We start from the raw sequence: 24169 nt of genomic DNA on the forward strand, positions 1-24169 counted from the left end.
GGGAGAAAATTTCTTCCTGGAGGTTTTCGGGAGAGGCGATGAATTCCGGGAGTCTCCCGGAAAATCCGGGAGGGTTGGCAAGTATGATGGAGAACCAAGACAAACGGCACTAATATAGTCTGTTGCAGCCTTCATCCGCCCTCACAGTTGCCTGTTCAGCCGTTGAGGTCTTGTTTTCTGTTAGGGTTGTCTCCCTTGTGTAGCTCCTTCTCCCAAACTTTTCATCATGACTAGTTTACTCCTGGTAGGTGGGTTTCTTGGGTTCTGGGGGTAGTCATGCTTAAAGTTTGGTGTACTGGAACTTGCTAGATGGCCGTTGGCACTCCTGTGCTCTTCCGCCCTTTGACAGATATTGTTATTGTTCTGCTGGGTGTCCAGCCACCCTCCCCATCAATTACACTTGATGGGGGAGCCAGTTTAGTCGGCAAATAGAGCATTAATCGCTAGTTAGCAACTACAGCGTTAATCCTCCCTAGCAACTGGTGCACTAATTGCCAGCTGGCAACTAAAGTGGTAAACCATACTTGGCAACTGGCACAGTAATCGCTAGCTGGCGACTAAAGCGCTACTCGCTAGCTGGCTAATACAGCGCTAATAGCTAGCTGACAACTAGAGCGATAATCGCTAGCTGGCAAATAGAGCATTAATCGCTAGTTGGCAACTACAGGGTTAATCCTCCCTGGCAACTAGTCCACAATGGGCTAGCTGGCAACTAGTGCGTTAATCCCTACTTGGCAACTGGCGCAGTAATCGCTAGCTGGCTAATACAGCGCTAATAACTAGCTGGCAACTGACTCGCCAATCGCTAGCTGGCAACGAGTGCGCTAAGTACTAGCTGACAACTAGAGCGCTAATTGCTAGCTGGTGACCAGAGTGCTAATCGCTAGCTGGCTACTAAAAAGCTAATTGCTAGCTGGCACCTAGTCTGCAAATTGCTAGCTGGCAACTAGAGCGTCAATCCCTACCCAGCAACTGGCGCAATAATCGCTAGCTGGCAACGAGTGCGCTAAGTACTAACTGACAACTAGAGCGCTAATTGCTAGCTGGTGACCAGAGTGCTAATGGCTAGCTGGCTACTAAAAAGCTCATTGCTAGCTGGCACTTAGTCTGCAAATTGCTAACTTGCAACTAGTCTGCAAATTGCTAGCTGGCAACTAGAGCGTCTATCCCTACGTGGGAACTGCCGCGGTAATCGCTAGCTGACTACGACAGCGCTAATCGCGAGCTGGCTAATATAGCGTTAATGGCTAGCTGGCAACTAGTCCACAAATTGCTATCTGACAACTAGAGCGTTAATCCAGACTTGGCAACTGGCGCAGTAATCGCTAACCGGCAACTCCAGTGCTAATTGCTAGCTGGCAACTAGTCCGCAAACGATAGCTGGCAACTACAGCGCTAATCGTTAGCTGGTGACTACAGTGCTAATTGCTAGCTGACTACTAAAGCGCAAACCACTAGCTGGCGAATAGAGTTTAATAGCTAGCTGGCAACTAGTTTGCTAATTGCTGACTGGAAACTACAGTGCTAATCGCTGGTCATCGTAAATTCTACCGTGAATACAATAATATAGATGTTTTATGTTTGTTTGTTTTTTTAACTGAGGTAGAGTAAGTAGGGAGTCCATGCCAATGGCATTTATAAACAACAGGATCAATGTTAAACTGTAGTCAAAGATATTTACATTTGCGCAAAATTGATGTACATGAAAAAGTCCAATCAACTAAATATTTGACTGTTCAAGACCTCTGCTTTTGATGTGAGGCTTGTGTCTTCTAAAAGGAGCGATGACACTCTAGGTGACAACATTGGAGCCGTAGGGCCCCCCAGACCATATGTTGTTTTATCCTCAGTGACTCCAACCCAACAAACAGCCCCCCATACACGCACACACGTACACACACACACACACACACACACACACACACACACACACACACACACACACACACACATATTCACACACACACTCCAACTAGAGTGACAGCAGCGCCTGCTTCTTGATCGCCAGAGCTTGCACATCAAATAAATTTAAAAAAGGCTGATAACACGTCTTCTGTCTGCGTCTTTTAGTCTGCGGATAGACTTATCAAATAAAATGCCATTTATAGTCGCGCACCCATTTTTTACGGCATATTTTCGGCACTTTTCATGTTCTTTTTTAGTTGACGCTCTTTGTTTGTTTCCACGTGACTACTTTGTGGACAGTCTAAAGATCACATCAACCTTCCGAAAGTGACAAAACATCCAAGCAGGGCATCCAAATGTTGTGATTTGTATCATCGCTAGTGAGCGGTTGCTAGACATTCTTTATTCTTCTCTCCCCGTATTGGAAAATGTGACACCTACACACAGGAAGTGAATGTTTGACTGAGAGAATGTAAACCTATAAGTTATTTTTTTACACATGCTGTGAATGGAGGAGTAGAAATTGGAGAAGCTTTCAGTTATTCCACTTAATCGGTGCCATTTTGCCTTTTTTGACATAATAAACACATCGAACTACTCAAAATGTGTATTGTCCCATCACAGGCAAATTTATTTCATTTTTGTACAAGGTTGTTTGTACTAAAATGACCCATTTTAGTAACATGGCTGAAATTAACCGGAGTTAGTTTGTCACCATGGAATTAGAAAATACATGACATCCATACTAATAGCATGTTTACAAAAACAATAAATGTAGATAAACTAATAACAGGAACAAATAAAATGAGGTAACAGGACTGTGCTAAGACACTTGGCTTAATAAAAAAAAAAATTTTACAGTTAATTTTATCCTGCATTTATACATTTTATTTCCCGCCACCGATTCAATGGAATGGTCATCTACCTCTTTTCAAACATGGAATTGTGCACATGTGATTTTCCTTCATGTAATTGGTTATGCATGTTCAAAATAAAAATACCACACAATACTATTTTTAAAAGGACTTTTTAGCATGAAGTTACATATTCTTTAGCTTTATGGTCATGTCCTTGTATGCAGTACACCAGTGGTGTCCAAACGTATTTTACCTGGGGCCACATACTGAAAAGTCTGTACAAAATGCTAAAAACAGAAATTATGTATTCTTTTTTTATTTTTACAAAAAATGTTTTTCAATTTTCTTTACAAAAAAAGCAATTCGCACCCAAAGTGATCATATTGTCTCCACTGATGAGGTAGGGGGTGGTTAGTTTTACGGTGTGCAAATGCAACGACAGGTGTGAACATGTTGGCCCAGAGGCTACACAAATCCTGTCAAACTTTTACTATCGCAACTGTCTGTCACTGTATGTCCCCGTTCACTTACAGTGCACGGACGCCCGCATTGTTGATTCTGAAGGCCCCTGGCAGATTTCGTACAGCATGGCAACATAAGCTAGCTGAATTCTGATTGGATACAAACTAAAACTAACAACAACAGCACTTGAACGAGCATAATATGACATGAAGAGAATATGAATACTTTTAAATATTTAGGGAAAGTAAATACAAAAATAATTTTATCTTTAATTATGATCATGATTTCTGATTATGTTAGGCCAGCAGAGAAGGCTTTGCTGGCCCTGACAGCACACCACTGGTGGTTACAATAATTGCGCTCATGACATAGTATGTGGAGTGATGCGGATACGTTTGTTACTCGATACAATTTTAATACGCTGATGTCTTTGACACTTTGTATCTGTATTTAATATTAATTGATATAGGACACTTATTACTAGAGGTGTGAATCTTTGGCCACCTCACAATTCGATTATGATTCAGGAGCTATGATTTGCTAAAAAATTTATTATTCTTTCATTTATGTATATTGATGCATTATTACATTTATTTTCGTCTCACTAAATAAGCGTTTATCACTTGAAACTTTTAAAAACAGTGCATTTGTAAAAATAAATTCCCATCACAATTCATGGAAATGTTTGCAAAATTGGAACATAAGTGCCCTATAATAAAGGAACTCGTCGAATCTCTCAGTGAGGTTGCTCGCTGCAGTCAGCCAAATTGTAGAACAGTCTGTGTTACTTTATTTATAATAAATAAATCGATGATCAATTATTGACGTTATTAATCGATTTTATAATTGTCCATGTCCGAATTGCGATGCATCTAAAAATCAATCATTTCCCCCACCTCTACTTATGACCTACATATGCCTAGCTTGTGTGCTTAGCTGTTGTCAAATAAGGACACTTACTATGTATGTCTAGCTTGGGCTAATCCGATGCTTGTTATTTTGCTTGTATCGGATCGATATCTGATATCAATATCATATCTGGACACCCATAGCTTGTTTTCACTACATTATGTCTTTTTGTTCCCTTTTCTTGCATTGTTACTTGTTTTATTTGATTTTATTTCAACAATATCTTACAGGGCAACAAAACTGGAGGTGCAAATGAACCCCGGGCCACATTTTGGACACACCTGCAGTAAACCTAATTAAATGAGTTAAGATGTAGATTGCAATATATAAGTACAGTAATGGTCTTGTTTTTGGGAGGCAAATAGTTGGACTGTGCTTTGGACAAGTCACGTTGTCCCCCGCCAAACGGAGGCGGGACGCAGCTGTTGCCATGCGAGTGGCAAGCGCAGGTGAGCGCTTAGCCAGTTGTTCCCAGGCGTCCCCAGTCAGGACTGTTTGCATTGTTTCGCAGCAGCGTGTGTCTTTTCCACCAAGAGAAACAAAAACCAAACTGTGTAGACTCCTAAATGTGCAGATGTGTCAAATAGGGGTGTAACGGTACACAAAAATTTCGGTTCGGTACATACCTCGGTTTAGAGGTCACGGTTCGGTTCATTTTTGGTACAGTAAGAAAACAACAAAATATAAATTTTTTGGTAATTTATTTACCAAATTTGCAAAATCTTTCACCAAAAATATTTTTCTTAGTGGAATATATGATGTGAAGTAATCGGAACCTTGGATAGGTCAATAATTCATAATAACATTGATTTTGATTCAATATTATGTTTTGAGCAGAAAAAAAAACAGCTTTATTTTATTAGTCAACATTGCAACTTTTTCTAAATTACATTTAACCTTTAAGCTTTTTTATTTCACTTTTGTTATGTTTTTGTTTATTTCAATAGTATTTTTACAATGTGCCGTGGGCCTTTAAAACATTAGCTGTGGGCCGCAAATGGCCTCCGGGGCACACGTTTGACACTCCTGCTATAGATAATAAAAAATTAAATCTGACAAATCTATCGATAAAAAGTGCGCGTTTATCATAACTCTCTCGCTCTCTCTGTCTCTGCCCCTCCCTCACGAATGCGGCTGCACGCACACCTCCACCCTTTGTTTTGTTTTTAACCCCTTCTTAACCCTGAACGTACATTGAAAATACACGCAACCCTAACTCAAAATGCCGGACATTTGAGACATTTAAGACACTCTGCCCGGACAGCCCCGCAAAAGACGACATGTCCGGTGAAAAGAGGACGTATGGTCAGTCTATCGTAGCCCGGTCGCTTCTAGCATGCCCTGTGGTGTGCCTCTGTGTGCATTGTTTACACAACGTGCGGTCCATGTGGAAACTCGTTCGGTACACCTCCGAACCGAACTGAAACCCCCGTACCGAAACGGTTCAATACAAATACACGTACCGTTACACCCCTAATGTCAAAATTACACGGCTTCCAAATTCAATGAAAATATTTTTTATTTGTTGCTCAGAACGTAAAATTGTACATAAAGCAAATTAATGAAGCTGACTTTGAACATTGTGTTTCCAGCGTCCTGGCATGCCGTCTGGGGCAAGGATGCCCCACCAGGGTGCTCCCATGGGCCCCCCCGGTCCGCCGTACGGAGGGAACCCGGCGGTGCGGCCCGGTCTGCCCTCCCCGGTAATAGAGGCCAGTCGCAAGAGGCCCGCCCCCTCCCAGCAGGTGCAGCAGCAGCAGCAACAACAGCAGCAGCAACAGCAGCAACAGGCCGTCCAGAACCGGGCCAGAAAGTAAGTGTGGATCTCAACCCAGCATTGGGCTTAAGATCATTTATGAAACCAAATATCCCTTAAAAAAGAAGACCATGAAACCTAATTTGGACCGCCTGTATTCACCTTTCAAGCAGTTTGGCTCGACACAATAAGACGTTCTACTGGTGAATGGAATTGTAGAAATTACCTAAATTCCAATGTTGCGTTGTCAAGGTTTGTAAAATGCTGGAATTTTGAATGAAGTTCTAAAATGGAAAGCTATAAATCCACAGTCAAATAATCAATGCTATATCAATGTTATAAAAACTGATTAACAGTACAGTGGTGGGCTATGCAAATATCGATATTATCGATCCCAAGTCAGTATACGTTTTGGATTGATACTAGTGTGGTGAGATAATTTTTTTTATTTTCTGTGTATTTTCACAAATATCTGTGTGTGTTTTTGCTATTTTTGAGCTAACATATACACAGACATTTGTGAAAACAAACAGACAGTAACTCAACAAAAATACGATCTCATCACACTCCCACTCTGATACTGCCCTCGTATCGCTGATATCAATATTTGAATCGCCGACCTCTACTTTTACGTCACAGCTCTACACAGTCAACAGTTTCAACCGTCCTTCAACTTTACACAGTTTTAACTGTCACACAAGTGTAAAAAGAAGTGAACCACCACATAACAGTACAACATTCCAGTCCTACTTTTCACTTTGATAACGAAGCCCTGACTTGATGTGCATTGTCGGTGAGCTTGGCACATCTCATTTTCAAACATTCTTATCTGTAACGCAGGTGTAAGAAGAAGTTACCAACCACATAAAAACTGTAGAAAATTTTATGACAAAGGGCACGAGGTGATTTGTGTTGTTGGTGAGCCTCTCACGTCTCATTTTTTCACACAAGTGTAAAAAGAAATTAAGCGCTACTTAAAAACAGTAACACATGTAATGATTTTTGGTGCATATGAGCCTTGTTTTTTAACATTCCCATCTGTCGCGCAGGTGTATGGCTGCAATGATTGTGGTTAGAGTGTCCGCCCTGAGATCGGTAGGTCGTGAGTTCAAACCCCGGCCGAGTCATACCAAAGACTATAAAAATGGGACCTATTACCTCCCTCATCATCAAGGGTTGGAATTGGGGGTTAAATCACCAAAAATGATTCAGGGGCGTGGCCACTGCTGCTGCTCCCTTCTCCCCTCACCTCCCAGGGGGTGAGGGTGATGGGTCAAATGCAGAGGATAATCTCACCACACCTAGTGTGTGTGTAACAATCATTGGTACTTTAACTTTAACTTAATTTATCAGTTAATTCGATCTTTGATTTATATTAATTTGCCTCGATTAATCGTTTAATGAGTAATGTGTGTGGCGGTGCACAGTGGTGGGGTTTACATTTTAAAATTGCATTAATGCACACATGTTAAAAGTGTAATGTTGATGTTAATAATGCCCTTTTTTGGGGGATGGGGGAGGAATTTGTGGTTTATTTAAATTGTTTTCCCTAAAATACGCATAGAGACTACAGGGTCTGGACGATATATCGATTTTATTGATATATTCGAGGTTGTTTTTTTTGCAGGTGACTTAAAAAAAAATACAAATAAAATTCTCCTTGTGCTTCGGCATACGTTTTGCCCCTCATAAGCTTCTTTAGCTTGTGCCGTCCCCTTATCTCCTTAGCGGCACTTGCAAAACATGTGCAAAACACAAGTGACTGCACGCTGCAAAGTTTGTTTAAATAAAGAGCACAGCACAACAAACTTATTATTGCATCTGAAACCAAATCCTTCAGTCGAGTGCGGGAAATACAACTGTTTATGAGAACAAGACTGCAACTACAAACAAACTACGGGCTAAAAATCATCTTACTGTGGGGGAATCATTTACACCAGGTATGTATGATGAGAAAGAAGCACAGTGCACAGAACGAGCACTAAAGCAGTCGCTGTGCACATCGCCATGATGTGTGCATGAAAAAGCCTGCCTTTATCCACTTACTGAAACAAACTATAATCCTCAATTTGCTTACAATGTATAAAACTAAAATTTTATTTACTGAAAGTTTTTATTCAAGACAGAAGTCTTAAGTTTGCATTTTATTATTGTCAATGTTAGAGATTGTTATTTATTTGTATGCAATGTACAATGCTACATGTTTGTTAACAGAAGTATTTTACTCAGGCCAGAAGTATTTCTTACGAGAGGACGCTCTTAATTTAGTTCTATGAAAATGATTCCTTAAAAAGTCAAATTTGTACCTGGTCTGAAAAGAACAACATTATTCAAATTAGAATTTTGCTAAAAGTAATATACAGTGTATGCAATGTCATTTCAACATACTAGTTTTTGATCAAATAAACAAAAAACTTGTTTTAAATTTTTTTTTTTAATAGTTTCTTTTAAAAAGTAGGGGGGGAAAATCAAATTTTTTGTGAAAAAATTGGAGATTTTTTTTTAAAGCCATATAGCCAAGGCGTCTTACAGGGTTTCTCCAAAATTGCAAGCATACTTGTGGTGGTGGGAGCGTGGTCAATATGACATCATCATATAATTTGCATAATACGCGCTGATGTATATTTTCTTTAAAATTGCAAAAAAAATGTGTATATACATTTAAAAACAAATCTCTTATTAATTAGTACTAACACACTGTATATTTTTTAATATTGTTTGCTCTGTTTTTCAGTTGTTGCTGATTATTGTTCAATGTACTTTGTTGAACATTTTTCAAGTTTCTAGAGACTTCTCCAATCCTTTTAGTGACTTTTCTTTTTTTTTAAATGACTAGCAACAAATCTAGCATATTTTTGTGGTGTTCTCGGAGACTGTACTCGTGTTTGGGAACTCTTTACTTCTGTTGCTCCATGTCCGCGACAAACAGCGAGAGCTGCAGCGAGCCTGACAACTTATGTGCTTTGCACTGCTGCTCCAACTGCATATTCTCTCTGTGAAAGCTGCCACTGTCCTCCTTAATAGGCTATGTATTTCAATTAATTCATTATATTACTAAAATTTATTTTCACGTAAAAAAAAACCCTCATTTTTAAGACGTGAGAGCTTTTGATTTGCGGTGGTGGGCCGCCACGACCAATTTAATGTAGGGGAAACCCTGGACTATAACGTGTTTTGTCCGATTACTCGATTAAAAGGGATGTTTGCAACTTGCTCACAGTTACATTTTTCAAAGCAAAATTATAACAAGAACACCATTGGCTAGCTTATGTTACCATTAGTTGTTATAACTGTCTATGTTTTTCACAATTAATAATTTTATGTAACAATTTATTTTACCGGCCCGAAAAAAATTATTGGTGTTTACGGCGGTCACTCACTCTGTCCCGTTAACACGTACGCGCAGAGATCGGTGCACACAGACACGAGTATTCCAAGAGAAGCAACGTCATGTTGCAGTCATGTTGTTGTTATGATAGAATATACATTCAATGACACCTAACACTAGTTATCCAAATTGTTATTATTAGCTAACAACACCCAAAGCTAATGCGCGCGCATGCGTTACGTACGTACGTAGTTACATCGTTGCGTCTTAGAAGCCGGAAGAGGGAGGGATATAAGGCTTAAAATACATTGAAATGTTGCAAATAGCCACTTTAATCGAACAAACTAATCAATAGATTATTTGATTACTAAATTAATCGATAGCTACAGGCCTGCACAGGAGTAAAAAAGTTAAGCACTGCATAAAAACAGCAAAACGTTTCATCTTAACTTAAATGAGAGAGAAATAAGATGATTTGTGTTGCAGATAAGACTCACACTTCTTGTTGTTTAACACACTTTAACTGTCACTCATGTGTGAAAATAGGCTAACCACTTAATTATTAACAGTAAAACAATGATTTCTGTTGCAGGTGAATTACATTTGTTTACATTCCTAACTGTCACACAAGTGTTAAAAACAACAAAACACTGAATAACATTACGTGTCCTGTCGAACAATGTGAGGCGTGTTGTTGTTTGGAGGTGTCGCTGTGTGTCATTGTGGGTTTATTACCATCACATCCATCAATGACATCCCATTAGTCACCTCAATACATCAGGGAAGATTTCCTGGTCCTTACCGAGCATCTTGGTCAGCTATTAAAGCGCGGAGTAAGACAGGTGGGAACATCAGCATTCTGAGCAGGGGTCTGCATGGTGATCAGTGTGGCAGGTGTGCTCATTAAAAAGTAGGATCAATATGCAGTGGACCTCTGTTTCCTTCATCTGCATCGCCATTGATCCTCTTACAATTAAGCAGGATTGTCAAAGAAGTGTTGTTCAATGTCGGGCCCTGGAGCTCCCCAGGGAAGGTCTGATCGATGCTTGAGGAGGGGTCACCCACCCGGAGCGCCTTTGTTACTCCGAGCGCTGACTTTGTGAGGTTTTGTGCGTCCTCTGGCAAACAAGTTGATGCCCCCCCTAGCCGCCCTACTGCATGGCAGTTTGGACCTGACACAGCTGCCAGCTGAGCACCGCCACCTGTGCTTCCAGTGTCATTGAGATATGAAGCAAGTTAGAGCTAAAAATATCCTGTCTCTCTTTCCTCATTTTTAGTCAGGCAAAACTCTTTAGTGTGTGATTTGAACTATACTAAAGTTCTGCTTTGGGATGAACCGCACCCCCAATGGCCACTTTTACGACTGGACACTTTATTAAATTGTGTTAGATGTAAATATAAACGGAATACAATGATTTGCAAATCGTTTTCAACCCATATTCAATTGAATGCACTACAAAGACAAGATATTTGATGTTCAAACTCATAAACTTTATTTTTTTTTTGCAAATAATAATTAACTTAGAATTTCATGCCTGCAACACGTGCCAAAGTAGTTGGGAAAGGGCATGTTCACCACTGTGTTACATGGCCTTTCCTTTTAACAACACTCAGTAAACGTTTGGGAACTGAGGAGACACATTTTTTAAGCTTCTCAGGTGGAATTCTTTCCCATTCTTGCTTGATGTACAGTTTAAGTTGTTCAACAGTCCGGGGGTCTCCGTTGTGGTATTTTAGGCTTCATAATGCGCCACACATTTTCAATGGGAGACAAGTCTGGACTACAGGCAGGCCAGTCTAGTACCCGCACTCTTTTACTATGAAGCCACGTTGATGTAACACGTGGCTTGGCATTGTCTTGCTGAAATAAGCAGGGGCGTCCATGGTAACGTTGCTTGGATGGCAGCATATGTTGCTCCAAAACCTGTATCAGTGGCGTGCAGTCACTAGAGGCCGGGGAGGCACGGCCTCACCTGCCATCATGGAAAGAAAAAAAAAGTAAAAAGAAAAAAAAAAACATTAAATTGTTATATGTATCCAGTGATTATACTAAAGTTATTTTCCATTTAACTTCACCAGTTTTAGATTATTTTTATTTTTATTTTCACATTTGCCGTTCAAATACTGAGAAGAGACGGTGCGGTGTCAGCAGCCAGTTGAGGCACGTCACTGCGTTGTGCCTCGCCCTCAACATGGATTGTGCTAACTGCTGGCCTGCTGTGCAGTGAGACCGTATTGCTATATGAATTATATTATACATTTCCATAGTTTAGTTAGCTGAGGTATATAATGTACAGTGTATTTTGTCAACAACTGTATGTGTGTAACGTATTTTTAGTGCTGAGCGATCATAAAACTGCTGCCAAGACACACTGTGTGAGGCTCGTCTCATAACCCCGCCTCCTGGTGCCGGTTAACACTCCCGCCGCAGAATGCATCGCCCGACGGGAGCACCACACCAACCAAAGCCCACACCCAAACCCTCCACGTGCAAGACCGAATCCACCCAAAAAAAGTCACTTAACAAGAAGCCAAAAAGTGCAAAAACAACAATGCTCGCGCGGCGCGCCGTAGGAGCCGTGAACAGGGACACAACATTAGGTACACCTGCAGAATGCAGCGCGGATTTCATATTTCATTCATTCACAACGCTCCCGCATTTATAAGTAAAGGTAAGACCATAATAACGTTTTTTTAATTAAATGTGCTTTATTGTGTGCTACAGTTTGTAAGTGTAAAGTTAAAGTTAGGTTAAAGTACCAATGATTGTCACACACACACTAAGTGTGGTGAAATTTGTACTCTGCATTTGACCCATCCCCTTGTTCACCCCCTGGGAGGTGAGGGGAGCAGTGGGCAGCAGCGGCGCCGTGCCTGGGAATAATTTTTGGTGATTTAACCCCCAATTCCAACCCTTGATGCTGAGTGCCAAACAGGGAAGAATGCTGGTATGAGCTTTTAAACATAACCCGTTAACTGCTGCCAATCAAATTGTGAATAAGATACTCTTTAGGGTTCATATGTTTGTAAATCTGACTGTGATAAAGTCAGTGCCTCACCTGACATGAACGTCACCGCACGCCACTGACCTTTATGTACCTTTCAGCATTAATGGCGCCTTCACAGATGTGTAAGTTACCCATGTCCTGGGCACTAATACACCCCCATACCATCACAGATGCTGGCTTTTCAACTTTGCGCCTATAACAATGGTTCTTTTCCTCTTTGGTCCGGAGGACACGACGTCCACAGTTTCCAAAAACAATTTGAAATGTGGACTCGTCAGACCACAGAACACTTTTCCACTTTGTATCAGTCCATCTTAGATGAGCTCAGGCCCAGCGAAGCCGACGGTGTTTCTGGGTGTTGTTGATAAACGGTTTTCGCCTTGCATAGGAGAGTTTTAACTTGCACTTACAGATGTAGCGACCAACTGTAGTTACTGACAGTGGGTTTATGAAGTGTTCCTGAGCCCATGTGGTGATATCCTTTACACACTGATGTCGCTTGTTGATGCAGTACAGCCTGAGGGATCGAAGGTCACGGGCTTAGCTGCTTACGTGCAGTGATTTTTCCAGATTCTCTGAACCCTTTGATGATATTACGGACCGTAGATGGTGAAATCCCTAAATGTCTTGCAATAGCTGGTTGAGAAAGGTTTTTCTTAAACTGTTCAACAATTTGCTCACGCATTTGTTGACAAAGGGGTGACCCTCGCCCCATCCTTGTTTGTGAATGACTGAGCATTTCATGGAATCTACTTTTATACCCAATCATGGCAGCCACCTGTTCCAAATTTGCCTGTTCACCTGTGGGATGTTCCAAATAAGTGTTTGATGAGCATTCCTCAACTTTATCAGTATTTATTGCCACCTTTCCCAACTTCTTTGTCACGTGTTGCTGGCATCAAATTCTAAAGTTAATGATTATTTGCAAAAAAAAAAAAAAGTTTATCAGTTTGAACATCAAATATGTTGTCTTTGTAGCATATTCAACTGAATATGGGTTGAAAATGATTTGCAAATCATTGTTTTCAGCTTATATTTACATCTAACACAATTTCCCAACTCATATGGAAACAGGGTTTGTATTTCAACAACAACAACAGACATGGGAGACATCATTAGAGCTAACAAAGACTACTTTGGAACAATGATATTTTTGAGCCTGAACATAAGGAGAATGATCTACAACTTTAAGAAGCTGTGTAATAAAAAGATAATGTAGCAGTATTGCTAAGTGCTAAACAAGATATAAAAGCTATGAACATAATAAAACAATCCCTTACTGTACAATGTCCACTCTCACTGGGATGCCGACTGATGGGATGTTCATATCTTCCCGTTCAGATAAAGAATTAATGATTATCCTAGCGTAGGTTAAAAAAAAAATGGTGCTGCAAATGAGCGTCTTTTTGTGTCTTTCTCGCCATCTCCGGTCTAAGTTGAATTTCAATGTTGACCATCTGCTTGGTTTATGGCCACAACTTTCTACTATACAAGTGAGAGGCATGGTTTATAATCTAGATTCATCTTTTACTAACTCAGAGGCGATGCAGCAGCTCACCGGCTCATTATGTCAATATATTAGCATAAGCCAGTTAGCTCTCTGATCACGGTGCCGCTAACAGTAGTCCCTAATGTTAGCGCTTATAATAACAATATCGCTAATACTTGGTTAATATTCAGGTCACGAGATGTAAATGGAGTATTGTTGCGAGTTTCAGATGTTATTTAGATGGCTTTATGGGCGGAATAGACGCAATGATGTCATTAATCACATTATCCCCATTGTTAGCAGATTTTGCATGTGTTTAATTACCAGTTAGAATATATATATGTGTTCTTGTCTTACATAAGTATTTTGAATGATAGGTAAAATTCCAAAAAAAGTACAGTTCCCCTTTAAGTACGCAAGCTAAAGAAATCCAATACAGTTATGCCTTTACAATTTCAGTGATGTTGACAGAGACGGGATTTAACTTTTGATTTAGAACTTAAATTGTGTGCAAGTACACTTAATTTTACTGTAAGCTCTTTTTGAAAAATATTTATTAAAAAAACTTTATAGTGCATTCATTCTAATGGCGGAAAATTCACAATTGTACCCTATAGAGGCGGCGTGCCGTAGTGGGTAGAGCAACCGTGCCAGAAACCTGAGGGTTGCAGGTTCGCTCCCCGCCTCTTACCATCTAAAAATCGCTGCCGTTGTGTCCTTGGGCAGGACACTTCACCCTTTGCCCCCGGTGCCGCTCACACCGATGAAATGAATGATGAATGATAGGTGGTGGTCGGAGGGGCCGTAGGCGCAAATTGCAGCCACACTTCCGTCAGTCCACCCCAGGGCAGCTGTGGCTACGAAAGTAGCTTACCACCACCAGGTGTGAATGATTGATGGGTTCAGAAAAACATGTAAAGCGACTTTGGGTACTTAGAAAAGCGCTATATTATAGAAAATTATTGCTAAAAAAGATTTGTTTTTGCAACAATAGTTTTCATATTGTTTCCTATTTACAATATATATCTGCATACTTTTTTAAATATATATATATATTGTATCTTATTTTTTGTCAACTATAAAAATTATAAACATCTCTTCGGCTTTGCCCCCGATTTTTTTGCCAATATGTGACCTCTATCAGATTTTTCATGTAAATGTGAACAGTGCATTTGAAAATGTTTCACATCTGACCCAGGCTTCTTTCGTACGTGGATATAAATCAGATATGTATACAGGGCAACTACAGTCTGAACGCTCAGTTCGCATTCATCTGACTAATACTTCAACAAAAAGCGATGAGTCATCATTATTGGCCAAAACAGATGGAAATAATAAAATAAATAGTTGACAAATGAGCAGAAAACAGGCGAAAATAATGTTTTAGGGACTCACTACAATGTTCCACGTCTCCTGTCTCCGACTGTTTGCCCACATGCTCTCAAGAGACAAAATGCTTCCCCTTTTCCTTCTTAATCTTCCATGTGCAATAATTTGGTTCAGAAAATGTTGACTTTGATTGCACAAAATCCTTAAATTTACTACAAATGCTCCACGACTGAGACCTACTAGAAATGAACCATGTTTACTTCTGTAATGAGGGTCAGATTGCGTTCACATTAGAAATCGCATTTATTAAAAATGTGAACGACGAAATAAGATCGGATTTGACAAAAAAATCTGAATTGGACATTCTTCACTCCAGTGTGAATGTTGTTACGCTTGGTGGATAGCCAGGCGTTGGACCCCAAAGCACAGACGGAGATGTAAAAATACAAAAATGAGATATTTAATCAAGAACAAAAAACGTACTATAGAGAGTGGAAAAAGTGCAACAAAAACACAGATGACAGGAGAGCAGAAGGACTCTAAGTCATGGCCACAACTTTAGGCCCAAGCTGCAGCCACTTAAAGACGTGCCCACAGGGGAGACGACAACAGAAGTGAAGCTGAAACGACAATACGTAACACGGAAATCATATATAAAAGAATACTGCTGAAAATAAATTACAGGAAGGGTTTGGGATAGGGTTAGGATTGTATATAATCAGCCAAAAAAGATATACAACAACCGAAATAATAACAACCAGTGGTGCATTGCATTAGCCATCTTGGTTCACGTTACAAATCAAGTGACCACTTTTTTTCTATTTTTCATTTTGAAAAATTATTCATCTTCGACAACATTTGTTATTAATATTATAGTGAAATATTGATTTACTTAAATGAAAATAATATTTTTGTACATATATTCAACAAAAGATTAATAATTCATTTTTACAAAATATATACAGATACTGTTTATTATTATGTATTGATATAAGAATAATAAATCAATCAATTGTAATACATATATCATGCCATGTTTATTACATTAAAAATAATTGTCACAATGTATTTTTTTATATACAAAATGAATGCTACTCGTGAAACTTATGAGGTTTTCAACTTAAGCTGCTTTGTCTTATAAAGAGAGAAATGACCGCCCCTCGGACATATAACCCTTGATGTCCGAGAGGCGGTCAGACTTTTAGCATGAAAATAACATTGAGGATCATTTACTAATTGCTTTGACACACTTTCTTTACTTTTTTTTGTTCCTTACCTTTTTCTTTTTTATTCACTTTTTGTCCTTGAAGTTGCACCGCCAAAGGAGGATGCCTCTGGTTGCCTAGCAACACAGCCAGCCACCATTGCTTCGGAAATAGAGCTGCTTTTTAACCGGCCATAGTCATTCTTTTAAGAAACTAAGTTACACAAAACATCATCTATGTTGTCTTCTTGTGCGTCTGTGTGTGTATTATCAGTGTGTTGTCTGCCTGTGTATGTGTGTGTTTATGTTGGGGGGGGGCGTGCTTGTTTTGGTTCACAGAGTAGTGTTTTTGAGATCAGCATGGGCACTTGCTAACACACACACACACACACACACAGGTACACTCGGAGTTACCCCCTTTTCTCCATGTGTCTTCTAATGGGTCAACCTCACCGATCCTTAGGAAGCCGCTTGGATTCCCTGGAGCCAGTGAGATGCCGACAAGGCCCATGGACTTACGAGATCCCCAATCAGATCCCACGCTCGGATCAAAGTAGGACTTTTGTTCCGCTGCATGATACGTTTGTTTTTTAACAACCCTCCTTCCGCATCTGAATGGCGGCCATAGCTGACACTGCTAGTGGTGCATGCTTTGGACTGGAGCATGGCATGATGGGAAAGGATTTCAATTTTTGTGTTTTTTTCCCCTCCTTGGACACGCCCTCCTTAAGCAACCAAAGCCACACCCCTGACACAAGCCCCGCCCTCACCCCCAAACCCCTTGCAGCCATCTTGTGCACTATTTGGCATGCTGACGGTCAAGCCGCGATACACACAATCAAATATCGAACGCTTAAAAAGAAGACTGTTTGTTTGCTCAGCTACTGGCAGCGTGCGGGTTCTTCCTTTTGCAAGCAGAAGTTGCAAAGAAACATGTTTTATTGCGGTTCTTTTCGGAAGCAACTTGCATGAATTGAGTTGAACAATAAAAAGAGAAAACTGTTAACAAAAGGCCTCAAACACAGCAGTCTTGTGTGTACGCGTGTTTGTGTGTGTGTGTGAATGGATGTAACACCTTTTGGCTGTGAAAGACTCCAGGTGGACTGCTGCATTTCAGAGAGCGCACACACACGCACACACACACACACACAGCTGGGACGCTGGATATGGCCCAGCATTTTAGCAGATGGCCCTTGTGCTACGCTATCAGTCACCATAGTAACATGCTCCCTTTTCCCCCTCTTTCTCTCCATCTCTCCAGTGCTAAGAGGAGGAAAATGGCAGACAAGATTCTTCCGCAAAGGGTGAGGCTGCATTTTTTGTATTTTTGTGTCTGTTCATCCTTGTATGCAGAGGAGAGAGATGCCGGCAGGTTTTGATATCAGGAGCAGTACGGAGGAGGCTATATCATAATTGTTGGGGGGAGGGTTCTGGGGGTGGAAAGGGCGGAGATTTCGTCCCTCCTAAAAAGACAAGAAGCCAGACCGGCAGAAAGGTAGCTCAAATGAGGGGAAAAAAGCAAAATGTTTTCCGTCCTCCTCCGCTTGCTCTGGAGATAGAGAAATGAGGGGAACAATGAAGGCGGCCATTTAGAAAGAGGAGGGAGGACCAGGAGTGTGTGTGTGTTTGATCACACATCTTTTTGATGATAAAAAAACAATCCCTTTCATTTACTTGTTCAGAAAAGTTATGTGTTGTAAGAGCATCAGCAAATACATAGAGATTGTAGTTTTTACAGCGAGACAACAAGTGTGTGCGTGTGTGTGTGTGTGTGTGTGTGTGTGTGTGTGTGTGTGTGTGTGTGTGTGTGTGTGTGTGTGTGTGTGTGTGTGTGTGTGTGTGTGTGTGTGTGTGTGTTAATTAAATAAAACAAACAACCTGACTGTAATGACGTCTGATTAAATGTAGAAACAAGTGCGAACTCCATGTGTGACTTTCATATACCTGTATCCAGATCTGCACCAAAATTATGAACCTATTAGTTACTGTAGCATATTGATTTCGACCTCAACCGTCTTAAATGAAAATTGCCTTAGTGTCGCCTTAATGGCAGTCATGAGAACGCACAAACAGAACAGTAGACCTTCGCCAGAGCCAATAAATCTGTTATAATCCGTTGCCCAGATCATGTTTTGTTCTGTCAGTTTGACTACCTCAGTTCGGTTTTCAGCACCTCCGGGTTTGTGTTTTAGTTGCCATGACTGCAGATTAGTTTCACCTGCCTCTGATTAGTGTTCGGGACGCTCACCTGCTCCTGTGCACTACTCAGAGAGCTACTTATTCCTGTTTTCTGCCACAATCATCCTGGCTTCCTTGTTTGCACTACGCAACAGTGACGACGTCTTCTATTTGCTTCCATGCAACCCGTTATGTCAGGTTCAAACACTGATGACATCTATTAAACAAGACAAAAGGCAAGGAATCAAACGGAGACAGAATTAAATTTGGACTCAATATTGAGGAGAGACATGGCCACTGTACTCTCTGTACAGTCTTGCACCACGCTCTGACGAAAAAGGTTTTCGTCTCCTCTTTTATTTAGATGTTCAATGTTTACGCAACAACACCTGTCTCAACAGGAATGGGGAGTATGTAAACAGTTATTGTTTTCAGTCACATTGAAGACAAAAGAAGAAGATCCCTCGGGCTTGGGTTTGTCCTGGATTCAGCTTGATCAGGTTTTCGAGGACAATGGATGACCCCTCCCGTCTCATTCCACCGTACACAGCGGAATCTTCCAAGCGTTTGGCTTGGTGCAACAAAGACAGCCTCTTGTCTGTTCATTGGAAACTCAGAACAGAAAGTTTTTTGATAATTTAAATACAATTTTTCTGACACGTTACGTTAAGTATTTTCTACGATCTTTGATTCCTGTTCCTGTGCTAAGCTTCGCCATAGCTCCCACGCTATCGGCGCGCTTTTCGGTCTTTTTGTATTTTTGCATGATTTCAATCAATCAATCAATGTTTATTTATATAGCCCTAAATCACAAGTGTCTCAAAGGGCTGCACAAGCCACAACGACATCCTCGGTACAGAGCCCACATACGGGCAAGGAAAAACTTCATGGACAATAAATCAATGTTTCACCTGCACTTTGCCTCCGGAGTTCCTGCTGCATCTTGGGAGAACGAGCCGCGCAGTTGAATGCGACCCCGTCGTTACAAAATCCCTAACATTGACCCTCACCAAATTGTACATCTTTCTTTCCCTGTAGGTACTTTTTACCATTTTTACAAATTTTTTTGTTTACTTTTTATTTTCCACTGGTTATCTCTCCTTAGTTGGTTCCCCTTTTCTTTGTTATTTCGAAATAGTTTATTAACTATTAACTAGGTAATTTGTATTTATTGTTTACTGTAAAATTGTGATTAATGCAAATACAAAATATGTCCTTAAAAACCTTTTGTAACAAATTTAGTAAACAACACGGTTAAATGTAGTAATTTTTTACCTTTTTAATAAGTTACAATTTACTCACTATAAATGTGGTACATTACAACAAAAACTGTTTTTTTCCGCATCAAAAAAGATTAATACAACATAAAAAATCTGAATGTAACATCAAAAAAGATGAATGTAACAAAAAAAGATGACTTTAACATTAAAAAAGATTAATATTAAGTCAAAAAAATATATATGTAACATAAAAAAGATGAATATAACATGAAAAAAGATTAATGTAACGTCAACACAGATGAATGTTACATCAAAATAGATTAATGTAACATAAAAAATTATGGATATAACGTCAAAGAAATATATATACAGTATATATATATATAGCATAAAAAAGATGAATGAAAAATCAAAAAAGATGAAAATATAACATAAAAAAGATTAATATAACATGAGAAAATATGAATGGTATAACATGAAAAAAGATGAATACAACATAAAAAGTGTCATGATGTGCATTTTTGTGGCAGTGTTGGCTTACCTTCCCCGCCTCTCCCTCTGCAAACAAATGGCTGCAAATGCTTTGATTGTTTGAAGGTTTTTTTCCACCAATCAGAAGGTGGCCTCATGTTTTGTTGCCCATATTTTTTTATTGCCCATATTTTTTAGCGGCTATTTTCTTGCACCGAAAGCGCGCACCAAAGAGCAATAAACGATACAATGACAAAATCATTGGGAATATTGTATATCATAAATCTGGATTTTCATGTGTATGCATCTTGAGGTTGAAATATTGTCATGGTTGTTATGGACTAAAAAAAATTTATGCTTCTTCTGGTTATCTTTCGTTCCAGATCCGCGAGCTGGTTCCCGAGTCCCAGGCCTATATGGACCTGCTAGCCTTTGAGCGCAAACTGGACCAGACCATCATGCGTAAACGTGTGGACATCCAGGAGGCGCTGAAGAGACCCATGAAGGTAAGACTATAAGACTTGATCATTAACCGCAGCGGAAACGTGAAACACTGTGTTTTAAAATCATCCCCCGTGTCCCGCGCGCCTGTGTCAGCAGCAGAAGCGCAAACTGAGGCTGTATATTTCCAACACCTTCAACCCGGCGCGGCCAGACGCAGACGACTCTGATGGGAGCATCGCCTCGTGGGAGCTGAGAGTGGAGGGCAAGTTGCTCGATGATGTGAGTAATCAAAGCTTCTCCACCACAAATATTCATGTGGAGGAAGTGGTCCAACAGTTCTCTGTGGGCACTATTTTTGTAGGTAGTAAATAATAAGAGAGAAAAAGGATTTATGAGGCTAAATCTGTTCTTACTATTAATGCAAGGGACCAGGCAGCAGAGTTAGGGACTGTGTGCAAACTGTCGTATAAGAAAAATGTCCTAAAAATATCAACGGACGCAACGAAAGTATTCGCTTGTGTTTCAGCCAGGAAAACTGAAGAAGAAGTTCTCCTCGTTTTTTAAGAGCCTGGTGATCGAGTTGGACAAAGACCTGTACGGTCCTGACAACCACCTGGTGGAGGTCAGTTTCTTCTTGTCTTATAAAGGAAAAGGGACTGCAAAACTTCAGACATTTTATTTGTCAGCACTGCGAGATTGCTTGTTGAAAACCACCGTTCCAAAACATATTGATGGCAAAAGTGGCTTGTTCTCAAGGTTGACAATTTTATGAGTTGCAAGGAGCGATGCTCAATCACATTAAAACTCTCTCCGCCATGTAATCCTTTAGGCAGACCCGGTTGCAGAAAAATATTAAAGGGAGCCATCAAATTTTTTGGGGGGAGGGGGCCCTGCCAAAAATGGATTCCCGCTGCAGTAGCGCGCATACTTGTTAAAGCTTTACTGCTGGCCTTTGTCCATCCACAAATGATTACTACATGTACAACAGACACTTTATATTTGTGGTTATCATAAGGATATGTGTTTAAAATTATTTAGGCCTTTTTCGTGTCCGAAAAATGAAAGAGTTGGCCATTTCTACGGTATTAATTGTAAAGGACTGTTGTAGATCCAATGTTGATGTGCTAAAACCTCTTTCTTCTTTAGAAGCTACATACAAAATTAACTGTTATTTGTTCAAGCACATAATAAATATTAATATAGTGTTTGGATGTATTTATTAAATCAATGTATTCTTGTTTGCCAAAAAGTGATTCAAAGTAATATTTTAATATTGACACATCTGATCTGTGCATAAATTACTAAACTACACTTAGGAGGTGTACAGATGACATGTGTCAATATCTATATATTATTTTGGATCACTCTTTTGGGGTTGACGTAAACAGTACAGTACTGTAAGTACTTTATTATCATATATGTAACTCTTGTATGGGTATAAAACACGTAAACGGTGCAATAGCTACTTTATTATCAAATATGTAACTCTCTTGAATGAATACATCCAAACACTTTATTAATAGTTTGTATGTGCATGAACAAAGATCAGTTATTATTGTTTGTAGCTTCTAAACAAGGAGGAGGTTTTATCAGGTTAACATCAGATAAATAACAGTCCTTAACAATCCCATTATCACCATAGAAATGGCCAACTCTGTCATTTTTCGGACACAATAAAGGCTTAAATAATTTCAAACACATATCCACAACTATAAGTGTTTGTCCTACATGTAGTTAGTAATCGGTTGTGGACAGAAAAAGCCTGAAAGCGGTGTGCGCTTTCGCTGCACGGCGGCGGGAGTCCATTTTTGACACGGAATCAGTTTTTGGCGCAACACTGATAGCAGCAAATAATAGATTTGACTTACAGTTGTGTTAATGTCAGAATCGATGACTCGCCTGCTGATGGCATCATTGCAGCAAAAATTAAATGTGTCCTGTTCACTACCTCCCTGGTGTACAAATATTACATGTTAAAGCCACACATATTGGTTTTGGCGGAGACTTCGTTATCCCACTAGGAAACTAATCTGATTGGCTCTCACCGCCCTTTTAATGTCAAAATGTAAAAGCTGTGATTGGATATATTCTGAATTTGTCCCACCCATTGACAAGACAAAATTAAACTAAACTACTGAAATGAAATTTATTTATTTAAACGGGGATAGCAGATCCATTCTATGTGTCATACTTGATCATTTCGCGATATTGCCATATTTTTGCTGAAAGGATTTAGTAGAGAACATCGACGATAAAGTTTGCAACTTTTGGTCGCTGATAAAAAAAGCCTTGCCTGTACCGGAAGTAGCGTGACGTCACAGGTTGAAAGGTTCCTCACATTTCCCCATTGTTTACACCAGCAGCAAGAGCGATTCTGACCTAGAAAGCGACGATTACCCCATTAATTTGAGCCAGGATGAAAGATTTGTGGATGAGGAACGTGAGAGTGAAGGACTAGAGTGCAGTGCAGAACGCATCTTTTTTCGCTCTGACCGTAACTTAGGTACAAGCTGGCTCATTGGATTCCACACTCTCTCCTTTTTCTATTGTGGATCACAGATTTGTATTTTAAACCACCTCGGATACTATATCCTCTTGAAAATGAGAGTCGAGAACGCGAAATGGACATTCACAGTGACTTTTATCTCCACGACAATACATCGGCGAAGCACTTTAGCTACGGAGCTAACATGATAGCATTGGGCCTAACTGCAGATAGAAACAAAAGAAATAAACCCCTGACTGGAAGGATAGACAGAAAATCAACAATACTATTAAACCATGGACCTGTAAATACACGGTTAATGCTTTCCAGCCTGGCGAAGCTTAACAATGTTGTTGCTAACGACGCCATTGAAGCTAACTTAGCAACGGGACCTCACAGAGCTATGCTAAAAACATTAGCTATCCACCTACGCCAGCCAGCCCTCATCTGCTCATCAACACCCGTGCTCACCTGCGTTCCAGCGATCGACAGAAGGACGAAGGACTTCACCCGATTATCCGTGCGGTCGGCGGCTAGCGTCGAATAGAGCGTCTGCTATCCAAGTCAAAGTCCTCCTGGTTGTGTTGCTGTAGCCAGCCGCTAATACACCGATCCCACCTACAGCTTTGTTCTTTGCAGTCTTCATTGTTCATTAAACAAATTGCAAAAGATTCACCAACACAGATGTCCAGAATACTGTGGAATTTTGCGATGAAAACCGAGCTTTTTGTATTGGATACAATGGTGTACCAATACTTCCGTTTCAACGATTGACGTCACGCGCAAACGTCATCATACCTAGACGTTTTCAACCGGAAGTTCAGCGGGAAATTTAAAATTGCACTTTATAAGTTAACCCGGCCGTACTGGCATGTGTTGCAATGTTAAGATTTCATCATTGATATATAAACTATCAGACTGCGTGGTCGGTAGTAGTGGGTTTCAGGGCCTTTAAATATGATTGGATTTTGTTTCTGTCAACTTCTTTGTCTCGTATTTACACTTTTACTAACATGTCAGTTACTTGTTTTATGGTCTTAGTCAACGTGGCTTTGTTTTGATTACTGACCATCTTTATTGCTCCGATGTAAAAAATCAATCAAATCAAATAAACAGCTTCCAGC

General features: G+C 40.1%; 1 protein-coding gene across 4 annotated transcripts in view; it reads left to right on the forward strand.

Annotated features, from left to right (window-relative positions):
* smarcd3b (SWI/SNF related, matrix associated, actin dependent regulator of chromatin, subfamily d, member 3b) overlaps window positions 1-24169 on the forward strand; it is a 51605-nt gene that overhangs the window by 18139 nt on the left and 9297 nt on the right. Inside the window, exons 2-7 of one of the 4 annotated variants that reach the window (XM_062021411.1) lie at window positions 5726-5946; window positions 16711-16800; window positions 17509-17551; window positions 20500-20622; window positions 20717-20839; window positions 21087-21182. In XM_062021411.1, coding sequence (XP_061877395.1) covers window positions 5726-5946; window positions 16711-16800; window positions 17509-17551; window positions 20500-20622; window positions 20717-20839; window positions 21087-21182 — 696 coding nt within the window. Of the gene's footprint in view, window positions 1-5725; window positions 5947-16710; window positions 16801-17508; window positions 17552-20499; window positions 20623-20713; window positions 20840-21086; window positions 21183-24169 lie in introns of all 4 variants that reach the window. The other 3 variants (XM_062021410.1, XM_062021413.1, XM_062021412.1) reach the window with 3 other exon arrangements.

Source organism: Entelurus aequoreus, linkage group LG15 (assembly GCF_033978785.1).
Source record: "Entelurus aequoreus isolate RoL-2023_Sb linkage group LG15, RoL_Eaeq_v1.1, whole genome shotgun sequence".
Classification (NCBI taxonomy): Eukaryota; Metazoa; Chordata; class Actinopteri; order Syngnathiformes; family Syngnathidae; genus Entelurus; species Entelurus aequoreus.